This window comes from Helianthus annuus, chromosome 2, assembly GCF_002127325.2.
Source record: "Helianthus annuus cultivar XRQ/B chromosome 2, HanXRQr2.0-SUNRISE, whole genome shotgun sequence".
In the NCBI taxonomy this organism is placed as follows: domain Eukaryota; kingdom Viridiplantae; phylum Streptophyta; class Magnoliopsida; order Asterales; family Asteraceae; genus Helianthus; species Helianthus annuus.
Window position 1 is genome coordinate 117,818,543 of NC_035434.2, and position 14,673 is coordinate 117,833,215.

A 14,673-nucleotide genomic window follows, 5' to 3' on the forward strand; every position below is an offset into this window, starting at 1 on the left:
CTGCTCAGTAATCGCTGATTGTCGAAAGACATAAAACCGGTTAAGTTTGTGAGCTTTCACAACTTTGCTGAAAAGTCACTGTGATTCTGTGTTTTTATTTTGCAAAAATTTAAACTTGTTTGATTTCTTTATTTTGTTTAAGCATTGGACATCCTCTGCGTATACGTGAGTATCGAACTGGATGCTATTGCCTAAACGTTCTGCTTTATTTTCTTTGGTGTTTCGTTTAAGCTTTGGATCACCTCTGCGTATACGGGAGTATCGATCTGGTGGTTAAAGCCTAAACAACTTCATCTTGTTTTATATTTCTTATTTTGTTTAGACATTGGACTTTCTCTGGGTATACGGAAGTATCGACCTGATTGTTAATGTTTAAACACTCTGCGTTATTTTTTGCACAAATCACAGTTGATGAAAGTTTAAAAGCATTACGTGAGTAAGTGTATTGCATGATGAGGGGATATGCTAAGACCGTGGGGCACATAAGACTTTAGTGCTATCTAATGTACCCTAATCGTATCAGTAAGCATTACGAACATCTTAGAGGAGTTTAAGTGGATCACAATATTGATAATCTAGGGTGAATTGTTTAAAAGCTTTAAGTGGTAAATTTTTAGATCAACGGTGCAGCTGATATGTCTCATTAAACTGATATGATCCTCTTACTCAAACTTTCAAAAATATGTCTGTATATAGTTTATTTCCCAAAATCCAAAAAGAGTTTAGTGTCTTTTAGCATAATTTTTTTTGAAAATTCAAAAAGATTTTACTTTATCTTATTTTCGAAAACTGATGTTGAAGAGTTGATTTTCAAAATTCCGAGTGCTAAATGTGATGAACCACATTGGGTTGGGGAGTTTGTTTAAATGAGAAATTTTTTTGAGAATGATTGCATGTTTAGTTAATCAAGGTCATTAATTTGAACTTGATGTAACTATTAATGTTTGGTGAATGAATGCTCTCTATCAGTAAGTTTTTCAAAGAGATAAATAAAAACTTATGTTTTGGGTAGAGAATGTGCAGGAAGCTAAATGAAAGGGGGAGCAAGATTAAACATCAAATCTTAGAATTTTGGGGCATCATTCAAGGGGGAGACTGCGGTTTCACTTGAAGATGTTATCCAAGGCAGTTCAAGACTAAGCATCACAGATTTCTAGCTATGTCCAAGGGGGAGATTGTTAGTGCACTATGTGTATGGCCATAGATAGAAATCTAACTGTACATGTAAAGTCTAGTGTCTTGAGTTTGTAAAATACCGGACAGAGGTTTCGCTAGGTGTCGTTAGGCAATGTTAGGTTAGTATACGGTTGACACGATACGAAGGGAGCGGATCTGAACAAGAATGATGTCATCATTCTTAACAATGACATCATTCATATGACATCATACATACTACAACACGTTCAAACAAGAAATGGCATGCACTGGAATATGAGTTCGTACGTTGTCACACCCCCAAAATCCACCATGCGGAGTACCACCGCTTGGAGGCGTGACATGACCAGGATCGAGCCACCAATCATATTAAACAACGTATTTAAGTAAATAAAACTAACCACAATACAATTGGTGGCCAAAAGCCAGTTAACCAAGTTTTAAATTAAACAGCGGAAGCATAATACATGATACCAAAATATAAGTTCATAGTCCATAAGTTTAAAAACCAAAACGTAGATTTAATAAGTTCATAAGGATTAAGTGTTTATTACGGAACATGACAGTCCGTATCCCAAAACGACTCCTTCCTCGTGCAAGCTCCAAGCATTTAACGACCTGTAAGGCATGTAACAACGAGTCAACAACAAAGTTGAGTGAGTTCACGTGTAGTTGTTTAGTTTTAAGTTGTTTCTGAAAACGTGGTTTGTCTTTCGTTGGCGTAATTGCCGTGGGGGTTACCCCGTAGTTGAAAGTAAGATTTAACCAATTCATTCTTTATTACCCAAACCATTTCCATGATTAGTGGGGGCTTCCCCATGTGAACTACTAGACTGTATGGTATCGACTACTACGCAAGTAAGTTGTGCCCTACATCAGTGTCTATCATCACTGATGGTTTGCCATAGTCCATTAGTACACGCCCGTCCGACTGGCACGGTGTGAGGTTTGTTAAACCTAATAGCGCTATTAACTAATGACCCGCTCGCCATAGGCCTCGGCGATAAAGTCGATAAATGAGGGACTTAAAGTGATAGAGTTGATGGTCTTATGATCGTGTACGTAGGTTTTACGTACGTGCCCTTCAATCCGAGGACAGTAAAAAGTAGTTTAATAGTAATGATAGTACAAGTAGTTAATCAATCCCATTCCCAAACCCCTGGGAATCCCATGCCTTAGAAAGAGTGTGAACTCACCTCGGTTTGCTCGGTTAGATTCTCAATATAGCTAACAGTCAAGGTCGGTCAATCACGTCCTAGTATGATTTACCAGTTAGTCATTTAGTGGCTTTCAAATAGAACACAAAGTTCCTACACGTATCTATCACATAACATGCATCACTTTAACGGTTTATGCCCTCTAAGTTTCTCATCCATTCCCCACTCAAAATCAAACATACGATAATGCACATAACATATATAACATGTTAGATCATTCACGGATAGCATACTCGACATTTAGACACGCAAGTCACAACTTATCTCAATTCAGCATTTATATTCAAAACCGGTTGTTTTCGGACATTTTAATAAAATAGTTAAATTATTCCAAAAATTCCGATACTTTTACAGGATGTCTTAAACGTTCCATATTTTATTGTGTAAAAATATCGGGGTCCGGTTAATTACCAATATTTTATAAAAATTCATGTTCCGGACTGAACTCAGATTTGTGTATTTCTGACCACAGTCCACGGAACAATTTATTAAAAATTCATCGAGTGTCCGATTTACGAAATTCCAGTGGGGTAATTACATATGCATCGGTTTTCATCTACTGTACAAATTTCATGGTCCGATTCATCACAAAACTCAGGTTATGACTGAAAGTATGACACACATTTATTGCTGTCAAAATTCAGCTTAAGTTGCTGTTACAAATTAACACTTTAAAAATAGTAAACGGAGTCCAAAAATTACGATTCCGGTGCCATTAGAACCGTATTTCATAATAACATATTTTAGACTCAAAATATCAGTTTTTCGTTAAGTTTATGACCTGTTTACAGCCAACTGAAGTTGGCTGTAAAGTATGGACAGATTGCTGTTTTTGGTCTCTAGCTTACTAGTTTGTGTTTGGTTGATCCCGTTAATTATGTTTAGTGACCACAACAACATTACACATCAATAATAATCAGCAAGACATCAAATCATCAACCAAGAATCATAATAACACAAGATCTACATGATTTATACACATAACTTCTCTTTATCCACACTTTAACACATTATGTTCAAGACTTATTCATGAGCTTTAAAGTTTCTTAACTTTTTATCATTCTAACGTTTATTAACCACTTAAATAACATAAAGAATGAGTGGATCCAAGTTCTTACCACTAGCTCAAGGCTAGGGAAGTTCGAGTGCAGAAAAGTGATGGTTAATAGCGAATAGAGAAGGTCCTTCAACTTCCGAGAGCACCAAGCTTCGTTGTGCACCTTCTAACACATGAATGGAGCTTGGAAATGGATGAAGATGATGGTGATAGAGTGGTGGTGGTGGCGGTTCTAGTGAGCCGAGAGGGGAGAGGGAGAGATGAGAGAGATGGTGTGAGGTTGAGTGGTGTAAGAATGAAATGATGTAGTAATCTTAGGCCATCCTTATAAAGATTTTGTCCAATATCTTGCTCACTAGATCAAGCAAAATCTATTAAAATAAGGAAACAAATCTTGGGGAGATATGGAATGGTATGGTGATTCTTACACACCATACTTATAAGGATCTCAAGATCTCAAACTAATATCTTGTTCACTCCCTCAAGAAATCAATCAAATAAAATATAGAATAAAATCTCATGGGCATGGGAGTGGGTCCCTTGTGATGATTTCATACATGGGGGGGTTAATTGTAATATTTTGTAACTAATTGGTAAAGGTTAGTTAGGTTGTCAAGTATACACTTACATATATTAGTATGTTGATATTTAGGGGGTGTTATGGTATACGGGGATCATGACTAGCCAAAAATAATTAAATAATGTGTGTGGCAAAATTTTAGTGTCCCGGGTAATGTCCGGTTGTCCGGTTAGATACCGTTCCGTTAGAGTTTTTAATTGTTCCGTAAGGTGTCTTATATATATATATTTTTGTAACACAATTAAATTCCTAACATATAAGAAAATATTCAGGACCATTTAGTCAGGTTTTCTGCATACTACTAGTATGCTACTACGCACATGTAAGTATAACACAGTAATCAGAGAGCAGCTAAATAATTTAGCACAGTCATCAAGCACTTAAATTATTATTAAATAAATTGTACAGATACATGTAAATTTGAGGGTTGTCACATTCTCCCCCTGTTTAGAGAATTTCGTCCCGAAATTTAGCGCGTGGTTACTGAGGAAGCTAGTTAGGTTGCGGTGTTTACTGGCTTTTCCTGGGGTGTCACATACGTAATAGCATGCACACATGGAATTGATTTCGCTTGGAATGGTTATTCCGCTTGAAACGGTGATTCCGTTTGAAAAGGCCTCAATGCCTATTTCAAACGGAATTAAGCTGCACATAAATATCTGCAAACTCATTTCAAACAGAATTAGAAGACAGAAATCAGAGAACACACATCAGAACTTCACACAGTCCATTTCTTCAAGAACAAGTTCATCAGATCTTCATCTAACACTCTCGTTTACGTCACGTTGATTAGATTTTGAGTGTTCGTTGTATAGATCGAGTCGAAACTCTGTCCGGTTGTCGTTGTTACGTAATAAAACGTTGTTTAATTACGTCTTCGCGCACGATTACGGTTCGATTTAACGAATTTCGCACGTTAAATCGAATCCACCGCAGATCTAGTGATCGTTTACGATCCGATCCTGAAATCACAGAAACCCCAATATTCCCCTCTTAACGAGCTAACGGTGTTCTGTTTTGCAGGATTAACACGTCATTAGGGAGCTCAGGAAACCAAAGAAGATTAACCCTTATGGTTGGAACATAAACCAAACTAATTAACCTTAAAATTAGTTACGTGTTTCTTCGTTGGCGCCCACCGGTTTTTTCTACAAAACCACTTTCATCTTCTTTTTCTGAGTTTTCGTTGTTTTTTCCTTCGATCATGGCTGGTCAAGGAATCATTCCTGATTTTGGCTTTATAACAAACTCTAATGCGGTGTTGGGGGAGGACAATCAAAACGTCCAAGCCCAGCAGATAGAAGAGATCGGCGAAATAGAAGTAGTCAACACCGGGGGACCCCGCGCGAGCATCACTCGCATCACCCAGACGGTAACCCCGGGAAACAACGGTGCTGGACACTCGAATCCAGCTCCACCCCAGAACATTTCAGCGCTACTAGGGCTACCCGAAGGCGAAACTCCAGCCTCGTGGTACGCCAAGCAGATTGCCACCATCAATGCGGCGTATCAATCCTTGAGCGCACAACAAGCAGTTTTAACGGTAGAACCGTCCTTGGTTACACCTTAGAGTCAGGGGGCGCGCCAGATACCCCACAGCAAAATATCCAAGGAAGGGCTAACAGACCTCCCCCTGCGAGAAGGCTGAGCGTGCACGACACGCGCGACACACGGGGAGAGACAGAAAGCTACTATGACTATCCGTCACACGTCCAAAGAGGCCCAGTTCAGAGCCGACTCACACGGCGCAACATGAACAATGAATGGGACGATACTGACCCAAATGATCCAACATGGCAAGATGATGAAGGTTCTTCAGTCTTCAAACGTTTACAAAAGAACCATGAATACTACAGGCCAAGACAGCATGTTGGGTATAGCGAAGAGGCAGAGCGGGACTTTCGCCTCGCCTATCGACCAGCCGAAGCTGCTGAGCATTCAAAATTCATCCCAAAAAGATCGCGCTGGCGCCGCTATCAAAAGAGAAATTACCTCTGATAGTTGGAAAGTTTAATGGGTTGACTGACCCTGATGATCATGTCAGAGTTTTCACAAGCGTCGGCTGCATGGGAGGATGGAATATGCCCATGTGGTGCCATTTGTTTATCCAAACCTTCACGGGTGCTACTCGCGCTTGGTTCGACAGCCTCCCACCAGGAAAGATCAAGTCATGGGTTGATTTTAGAAGACAGTTTGTGAATCACTTCAGTCAACAAAGACGTTACCAGTGCGACACAGCTGAGGTAACGGATATTTGGCGCAAAGAGAACGAAGGTTTAGAAGATTTCATCACTCGCTTTAACAAAGAGTGTCTAGAAACTGGTGGCGTAAGCGAGCAACTCATGCGCGATCATTTCAAGAAAGCCATTCGCTGTGATAGCCTTATCAGGACTATCACAGGAAAAGATGGAATGCCCAAGGAGTGGGATAAACTCATGGAAGCCGCAAAGATAGTCGCGCAGACTGAAGAGTCACTGGCTGGCAATAAAAACTCTTATACTGAAGATCGATTCTCTAAGGGAAACTCGCGCGATAATAGCAGACGAAACAAAGGCAAAAACCCTGGGTGGAAAGCTAACCACTCCAGCAGTTACGATGAACGACCTCGTTATGAAGAACGATCTCGCTATAAGGAAGACGCGCGAGACACCATCGATCGCATTGGGTACAGGAAGGCAGTCAGGAATGAAAATAGAGAAAAGCACTGGACTCCGCTCATAAAGACACCTAAAGAGGTGCTCATGACGGAGAACCATGATTTCAAGGCGCCAAGGCCTATGACCAACAAAAAGGGACAAGACCCCAACTTGTATTGTGACTTCCACAAGGATACAGGTCATCTGACTGACGACTGTATCAGCCTAAGGCAAGAAATCGAAAAAGCGTTGAAAAGTGGAAAGCTAGGTCATCTAGTAAAGAACGTGCGGAAGGAGACACGTCAGATTCAGCGCCACGGTGACGGAAGAGACAAAAAGGTCAGACGCTTGGAAACACATATGGTCAATGGACCACGATACAGCGCGAGAGATAAAGGTAAGCGACCTTTTGAGCCAGCATGGGAGGAGCAGCAGGTTATCTTCCCGGTAGTGCGTGGGGGTCCACGCGCAACGCGCCCGGTTGTCATTACTGGCATCATCGGCCATTATGAGACGGAGTACGTATTCATTAACCCAGGAAGTACAGCAGATATCATCTACGAGCAATGCTTTAATCAGTTCGATGATGAAGATAAAGCAAGACTTGAGCTAGTCGGTTATCCTTTGTCAGGTCTTCCCGCTAGGCCAAATCAGCTTCCCCCTCACGCTTTCTAACGGGAAGCACTCAAGAACAACAATGATCAACTTCATGGTAATGCCTGTCAAGTCAAGGCATGATGTTTTGATTGGGAGAGAAACCCAAGAAGAGCTCAACATGGTAACTTCCACCCCACACTCAGCAATCGGGTTTCCAATTGAGACGGGGGTGGCAATTATCTATGCAAAAAAGGAAGTGATGTCAACAGATGATATGCGCCCAACCAAAGCGGCAAAAGTTTCCACGACAGAGCCAGAAAAATGGGTCTTAAATCGCGAATATCCTGAGCAAATAGTGACGATAGGCCACGCTATCTCGCAGAACATCAGAACGCACCTCAAACAACTCTTGTTCAGAAACATGGATATTTTCGCCTGGACTCCGGCAGACATGACCGGTGTCCCGCGCGACGTCACAGAGCACTGTCTAAACACTTATCCCTCCGTTGAACCAAAAGTACAAAGAAGGCGTAGTCTGGGAGCGGATAAGACCAAAGCTATGAACGAAGTATGTGAGCTCCTAAAAGCGGGAATCCTTCGAGAGGTGCGCTATCAGAGTTGGGTGGCAAACCCCGTAATGGTGGAGAAGTCAAGTGGAGGATGGAGAATGTGCGTCGATTATACCGATCTCAACAAGGCATGCCCCAAAGACTGCTACTCTTTGCCCGAGATCGACAAAAAAGATAGACTCCCTCACACCATACAGATGGAAATGCTTCCTACATTGTTACAAGGGGTACCACCAGGTTCAAATGAAACTCGAAGATGAAGATAAAATAGCTTTTAGAACCGACCTCGGCATTTTCTGTTACACAAAGATGTCGTTCGGCCTAAAAAATGCTGGCGCGACGTACCAGCGCCTGATGGACAAGATCTTCGCTGATGATATTGGGAAACACATCGAGGTTTACATCGATGATCTGGTCATCAAGAGTCCCAAAGAGGACCAAATGCTGAAAGATATCGAGAAAACGTTCAACTCACTGAGGAGTGTGAACATGAAATTGAATCCTGCCAAATGTTCCTTTGGTATGGAAGAAGGGAAGTTTTTAGGCTTCATAGTCACAAATGGCGGGTTTAAAGTAAACCCAGAGAAGGTTCAAGCAATAGAACGAATGCCGTCACCAAAAACAATCAAGGAGATGCAGCGCTTGGCCGGCCGTTTAGCCGCGCTAAACCGTTTCCTGTCAAATCATGCTGCGAAGTCATATCCTTTTATTAGCACCTTACGCAATTGCGTAAAGAAGCAAGAATTCAAGTGGACACCCGAGGCAAAGGCCGCATTCCAGCAGATGAAGGAATGTTTGATAAAGCTCCCTACCCTGACCGCTCCGTATGAGAAAGAACCACTCATTCTGTACTTGTCTTCTTCGGATAAGGCAGTAGGGTCAGTATTGATGGTAGAACGAAGCGGAATTCAAACTCCAATTTATTATGTCAGTAGGGTGCTTACTGATCCATAAACGAGATATTCTACAATGGAAAAGTTGGTACTGGCGCTACTTCATGCTTCTAGAAGGCTGCGCAGATACTTTACGGGGCACGTAATCACAGTACTTACCAACTTTCACATCGGAACAATATTGCAAAAACCAGAAACGTCTGGGCGGCTAGCAAAATGGGCGATCGAGCTGGGGGGCCACAACATCATGTATAGGCCGCGCCCAGCCATCAAAGCTCAAGTCTTGGCGGATTTCGTCACAGAAGTCCCAGTAGAAAAAATCAAAGATTGCGAGATTGTTGAGACTCCCATGAAGGACACGTCTAATGAGTTGTGGTTACTGTACACGGATGGGGCATCAAATGAGGACGGCGCAGGAACAGGGTTGCGCCTTGTGAGCCCAGAGAAGCATGAATTTACATACGCCATCAAGTTGGATTTCAAGAACACCAACAACGAGGCGGAATATGAGGCATTCCTGGCAGACTTACGTCTCGCCATAAAAATGGGAGCTCAACATCTACAAGCGCATGTCGATTCGCTCCTGATCGCCAGTCAAATCAATGGAATTTATGATGCAAAGGGCGAAGTCATGGCCCTGTATTTGGATCAGGCAAAAGAGTTACTTCAACGTTTCAGGTCATACAAGGTAGTTCACATCAATCGCTCTGAAAACAAACCAGTAGATGCTTTGAGCAAGCTTGTTTCAACTTCCTTTCAACATCTCGCCAAAGATGTAAGGATTGAAGTACTCAAAAATCCTTCAGTCCTGCTGCGCCAGGTAAATGTGATAGAAGTAGGGCAGCCATCTTGGATGACCCCTATAATTCAATATCTGCAAGAAGGAATACTCCCTGAGAACAAAGTAGAGGCAAGGAAGATTCAAAACAAGGCCCTGTATTACGAGATGAATGGAGACATCTTATACCGAAAATCCTTTTTGGGGCCACTACTGCGCTGCGTGGACCCCCAAGATGCGAAGTATTTGATAAGGGAAATTCATTGAAGGAATCTACGGCATCCATGCAGGACCACGCATGGTTGTCGCGAAGATCATGAATGCAGGATATTACTGGCCAGGGATGCACGTCGACGCCCTGACAGAGCTGCGCAAATGTGACTCTTGTCAACGACACTCTCCAAAAACCCTGCACCCAAAGAACGATCTTATCCCAGTATCCACTGCTTGGCCCTTTCAACAGTGGGGAATTGATATTGTGGGACCTTTCCCAGACGCTCCTGGTGCTGTTAAGTTCATAATCGTGGCTGTCGATTATTTCACTAAATGGGTGGAGGCCAAAGCTCTCACCTCAACCACTGCAATGATGGTACGCAAGTTTATCTGCGAACACATCATATGCAGATTTGGTCTCCCACTCAAAATCATCACAGACAACGGCACCAACTTCGCGTCAGAAGATCTCCAGAAGTGGATGAAAGAAATGAAGATCGAACACACTTTCTCCTCCGTTGCGCACCCTCAGGGCAACGGGTAGGTTGAAAGTGTAAACAAAAGTATTGTTGAAGGGATAAAAGCCCGACTGGGCACAAAAAGAAGAGGGTGGGTAGATGAACTCCCAAGCATTCTATGGGCTCATCGAACCATGCCGAAGACAAGCACTGGCGAAACTCCCTTTAGCCTAGTTTATGGCTCAGAGGCAGTTATCCCAGCCGAAGTTGGACTCCCCTCACCGCGCTTGACAGCAGTCAACACGGTTGATAATGAAGCAGAACGCCGTCTTGACTTGGACCTTCTGGAAGAACGACGCGAGATTGTGCGAATTAAAGAAGCCAAGTACAAGACATAACTTGAAAGGTACTACAATGCGAGAGTGCGCATTTGTACCTTCACTCCGGGAGAATACGTCTTCAGGGATAATGAAGCTTCAAACGTCGAGCGCCCAGGAAAGCTAGCACCCAAATGGTAAGGCCCATACTTAGTACACGAAGTGCTAGGGAAAGGGGAATACAAGTTGCGCACTCTGGATGGACACATCATCCCGCGCACATGGAATGCGCAACAATTGCGCAAGTGCTATATGTAACTACCCTTGGCCTTGCGCCTTTATTTTCTCATGTTGGCCACGTGCCTTTTTAATTTCTATGTTGGCTAAACGCCCTACGTGTTTGAAATGTATGTTGGCCTAAGCGCCTGTTTCTTAAATGAATGAAAGCATATACCTTATGTTTTCCCCTATCATGATGACTTCTACGTTACAAATGCATGTTAAACTTTTGATTAGCACGAAAACACTTCAGCAAATTACGAGCAATCGAGTTATGCCTCCAAGGTTCTCCGCGAACATAGCGCGAAACCGGGCAATTACACTCACACAAGAGCCACACTTACATTTATTCGCGCTAACTTAACCAAAGTTTCTAGCAACAGTTCAATAATTGTAACTCGAAAAATGGAAAGCAAAACTTAAAGGTCATATTCAAACGGCGCAGAAGCGCGACGATTACAAAACATCATCAGTTTACATAAGCGCGACCGCGCAACAAGTTACATTTAAAATCCAAGAACAAAACTACCAAGGCACAAAGCCTGTCAACATTATTCAGGCTGATCACCATTCCCATCGTCATCACCATTACCGCCATCACCGTTGTTGCCGCCACCTTCACCATCATCGCCGGCCGGCTCCTCCTCATCAGACACTTCAACCATCTCTGGTGGGTCAAGAATAGCCTTAAGACGAGTACACCAGTCATCATGCTCCAAAGCTTTCGTGATCAGATCCATTACAGGCAGGGCTAGATAATCGTATGCATTTTCAGCACGGGTCAACTCCGCGTTAGCCTCATCAGCCACCGAGCAGTGACTTGTGTCAAACTCTTGCCCGAAGATCTCCTCAGCATGCTGTGCACATTCTAGATAACCTCCACGGTGACCAACCGCGCGCGAGGCATCTATAAGTGCAGCAACAGTTCCATCTAGCTCCCCTGCATTCAAAATTGAGTTGGCCATCTACAACAAGAAATGAGTAAGAAACTGGTTTTACCAAATAAAGCCAAATTTAGAAAAGAATAATACCAGCACTAATCCCCTGCCGCGCATCCATTCAGCCTCCGAGGACAGTGTGTCAACAATACCCTGGACCTCAGCATAGTTATTTTGGGCAACATTCAGGGCAGACGAGCTTATGGCACGCGCTTCCTCGGCCTTTTGCCTGGCTTCCTCAGCTGAAGCAGCTTTCGACCTTTCAGCCTCCAGATCGATCTCCAAGGATTCACTTTTGTCAACCTGCTCTCGCAGGCGACGTTTTAACTCTGCAATTTCAACATCCTTGGCAGCCAGATCTTTATCCTTACCGGATACTTGCGCTTTAAGCTCAGCCTAAAAATGATAAAAGACTTAGATAATCTTACACAAGTAGGAAACACAAATAAAAAAGGATGACGAGTCACGCACCTCAGCTTGCTCCTTAGCATCCTGCGCATCTTCAATTTTCCCTTTCAACTCCGTAACTTGACTCTCAAGATCGGTAATTTTAGCTCGAGCCGCGTACATACGCTCATTGTCCTTCGCGCAAATCGTCTTCCAGTCAGCACGCTCCTTTGCTAAGAGCTCCTCAGCAGCGCGAAGTTTACCCCTAAGGCCTTCACGGCCCCACTTCTCCGATTTCTTATCGGACTCAAATTTTGGTTTTTCCTCATCAAAGGCAGCTTTTGACTTTTCGAAGTCTTTGACATGCCTTAACAACCGCTCGCTGTATCTCCCCCATTCCTCCCTTTCCCTAACCATGGTCCGCCACTCGCGAACAATTTGATGGTTAGCAGCACGGGTGTTGGCTTCACCAACAACATAAGCGTGATACAACCCATTGTGGGTTCACGCTCTTTGTCGGTTGACCTCACCAGGGGGAATAGAGTTCAAAAACCAGTCGCGACAAGGAGCAAACTCCATGAAAGTGTCTTTTTGTTTCAAACTCCATGGCGGTTGGTGCGGAGTGTCACCACGGCTCTCCTCTGTGTAAGTCTTGTAGTAAATATCGCCCAAGGTATCCCTGGGGCCTATTGGAGAGTGTGGCATTGCACCTCGCCCTCCCGCGCCAGCCTGGCCAGCAGCAAAACCAGCACTCGCGCCTCCTGCGGCAGCAGATTTTTCCTGATAAGCACCAGAGCCTGATCCCCCAGTAGCAGAGGTTATTTTAACAGCCTGGAGGGGAGGATCAGGCTGCGCAGATTGCACCACTTTCTCAACTTCTGGTTCCTTCCTTCTCTCTTCAAGGGGTTGGTCAAGCCCTGTAAGATGAACGACCTCCGGACCCTACGCTTTTTCAGGAAGGATCGCAACAGTAACCTCAGGCCCCTTAGGCTCAGTAAGAGGCTTGTCCGCAGCTCTTTTCTCTCCATCTCCATCTCCTTCTCCTTACCAATAGGCTTCTCACCAGCCTTTTGCTTCTCCTTCTCAGACTCAGTAGCCTTGAAGGGTTTGATGGTTACCTTAGTGACCTTGGGCATTTTTAGCGCTGGTTCTGAAGGCTCTGTGATGAAGACTCCCTTCTTCTTAGGGGTTTTCTTTTTGGCCACTGCAAAAATAAAGTGTTAAAACAACAGTTGACAAAGGAATATAAAAGTAAGTTACACGAAGCTAACCAGGAGAAAATCTGTAAAGGGAGCGCAGGTTGCTCTTCTTTCCGATCAGAGGAGCGTCGCCAGGCTTTGACATCACAGAGGCACCAATCGCAGCCTCCCTGCTTCTTTTCCTAATCAACTGCACAGCAGGTTCCTCCTCTACTTCTTCTTTCTCTTCTTCGTCATGCGCGACAGAGGATGGAGTAGCCCCAGCATCAGGGTTGCGAGATCCTGCGCTCCATGAGCTCTTTGAACCAGCAGCTCCCGCCTATGCGCAACAAACCTTCAAATGAGTCACTAATAATAACGTAATCTTCTAAGCTACTTTGACGAAGGCGGAAGGTACCTTTATCAGCAACACCAGCAGTTGCGCGGCTACTACCACCTTTCTTGCTAGCCACGTCGGCATCAATAGTGATAACTTTCTTCTTCTTCGGTTTCTTCTTCTTCTTCTTCTCTTCAGGGTCGATACCCAAGTCGCGCAACACACCTGCAAAGATGATAGACCGGGAACTTAACTCTCCATTGGAAGATCCGAAAGACTCCTCGCTAGAAAGATAAACAATCTCTTTCCCAGCAGAAGTCAAAGAGCGCAAGGGCGGAGGGTTAGGAATATGCACACCTTCAGTCGAGGTAGGTGGATCAGCAAAAGCATCAACAACTGGGTACATGAAATAACCTTTAATCTGGTCGTACCAGTATTCCTCCCCCGCTCTAAGGGGGCGCACGCCCATAGACCCACCAAAGGTAGGAAAGGCAGCTTGATACAGATGCGCTTCTACACGACAAATAACATGAGTAAAAACACAAGTTACAAAACAAAGAAATCAAAGAAACCAAGTTACTAACCTCTGTCTTCGAACATCAAAATTGGAACTTCCTTGTTATCCGCCGCCCATTGGTCACTCATCCCCGCCGCTACCAGGACGTCTTCACCAAACACTCGGTTTGGGGTGGAAGTAAGGTTGAGATACCAACTCTCCTTCTTAGGAATAGGCAGATCTTCCTTCACAATCGGCTCAGGCCAGGCGCGGAAGGTCATGGCGATCGGGATCACCTCCTCGCGAATGAAAAAGAATTTTGGTTTCTAGTCATGGAAACTCTTAGGAGAATTCAATAAGATCTTCTTCACAGCTCCCCGACTAGCGAATGAATAAAAACCCATATTTCTGATCAGTAAATAAAAGACCCGGAACCTTTCAACAGTAGGTTCAATATCATGAGCTCGACAAAGGAATTCGAAGTGTCGAACCCTGACCATCCCAGCAGGACTCATCTGCGAGATATGAAACCCATAAAATCGAAGAATATGGGACATAAAGTTCGTCGCCGGCAACCAGAAGTTGCCC

At 43.8% G+C, this 14,673-nt stretch overlaps 1 protein-coding gene across 1 annotated transcript; it reads left to right on the forward strand.

Annotated features, from left to right (window-relative positions):
- Positions 1 to 6,075: 6,075 nt before the first annotated feature.
- LOC110894393 lies at positions 6,076 to 7,320 on the forward strand. The gene has a single exon (XM_022141625.1). The coding sequence runs from the start codon at positions 6,076 to 6,078 to the stop codon at positions 7,318 to 7,320; it is 1,245 nt and encodes a 414-aa protein (XP_021997317.1).
- Positions 7,321 to 14,673: the final 7,353 nt, after the last annotated feature.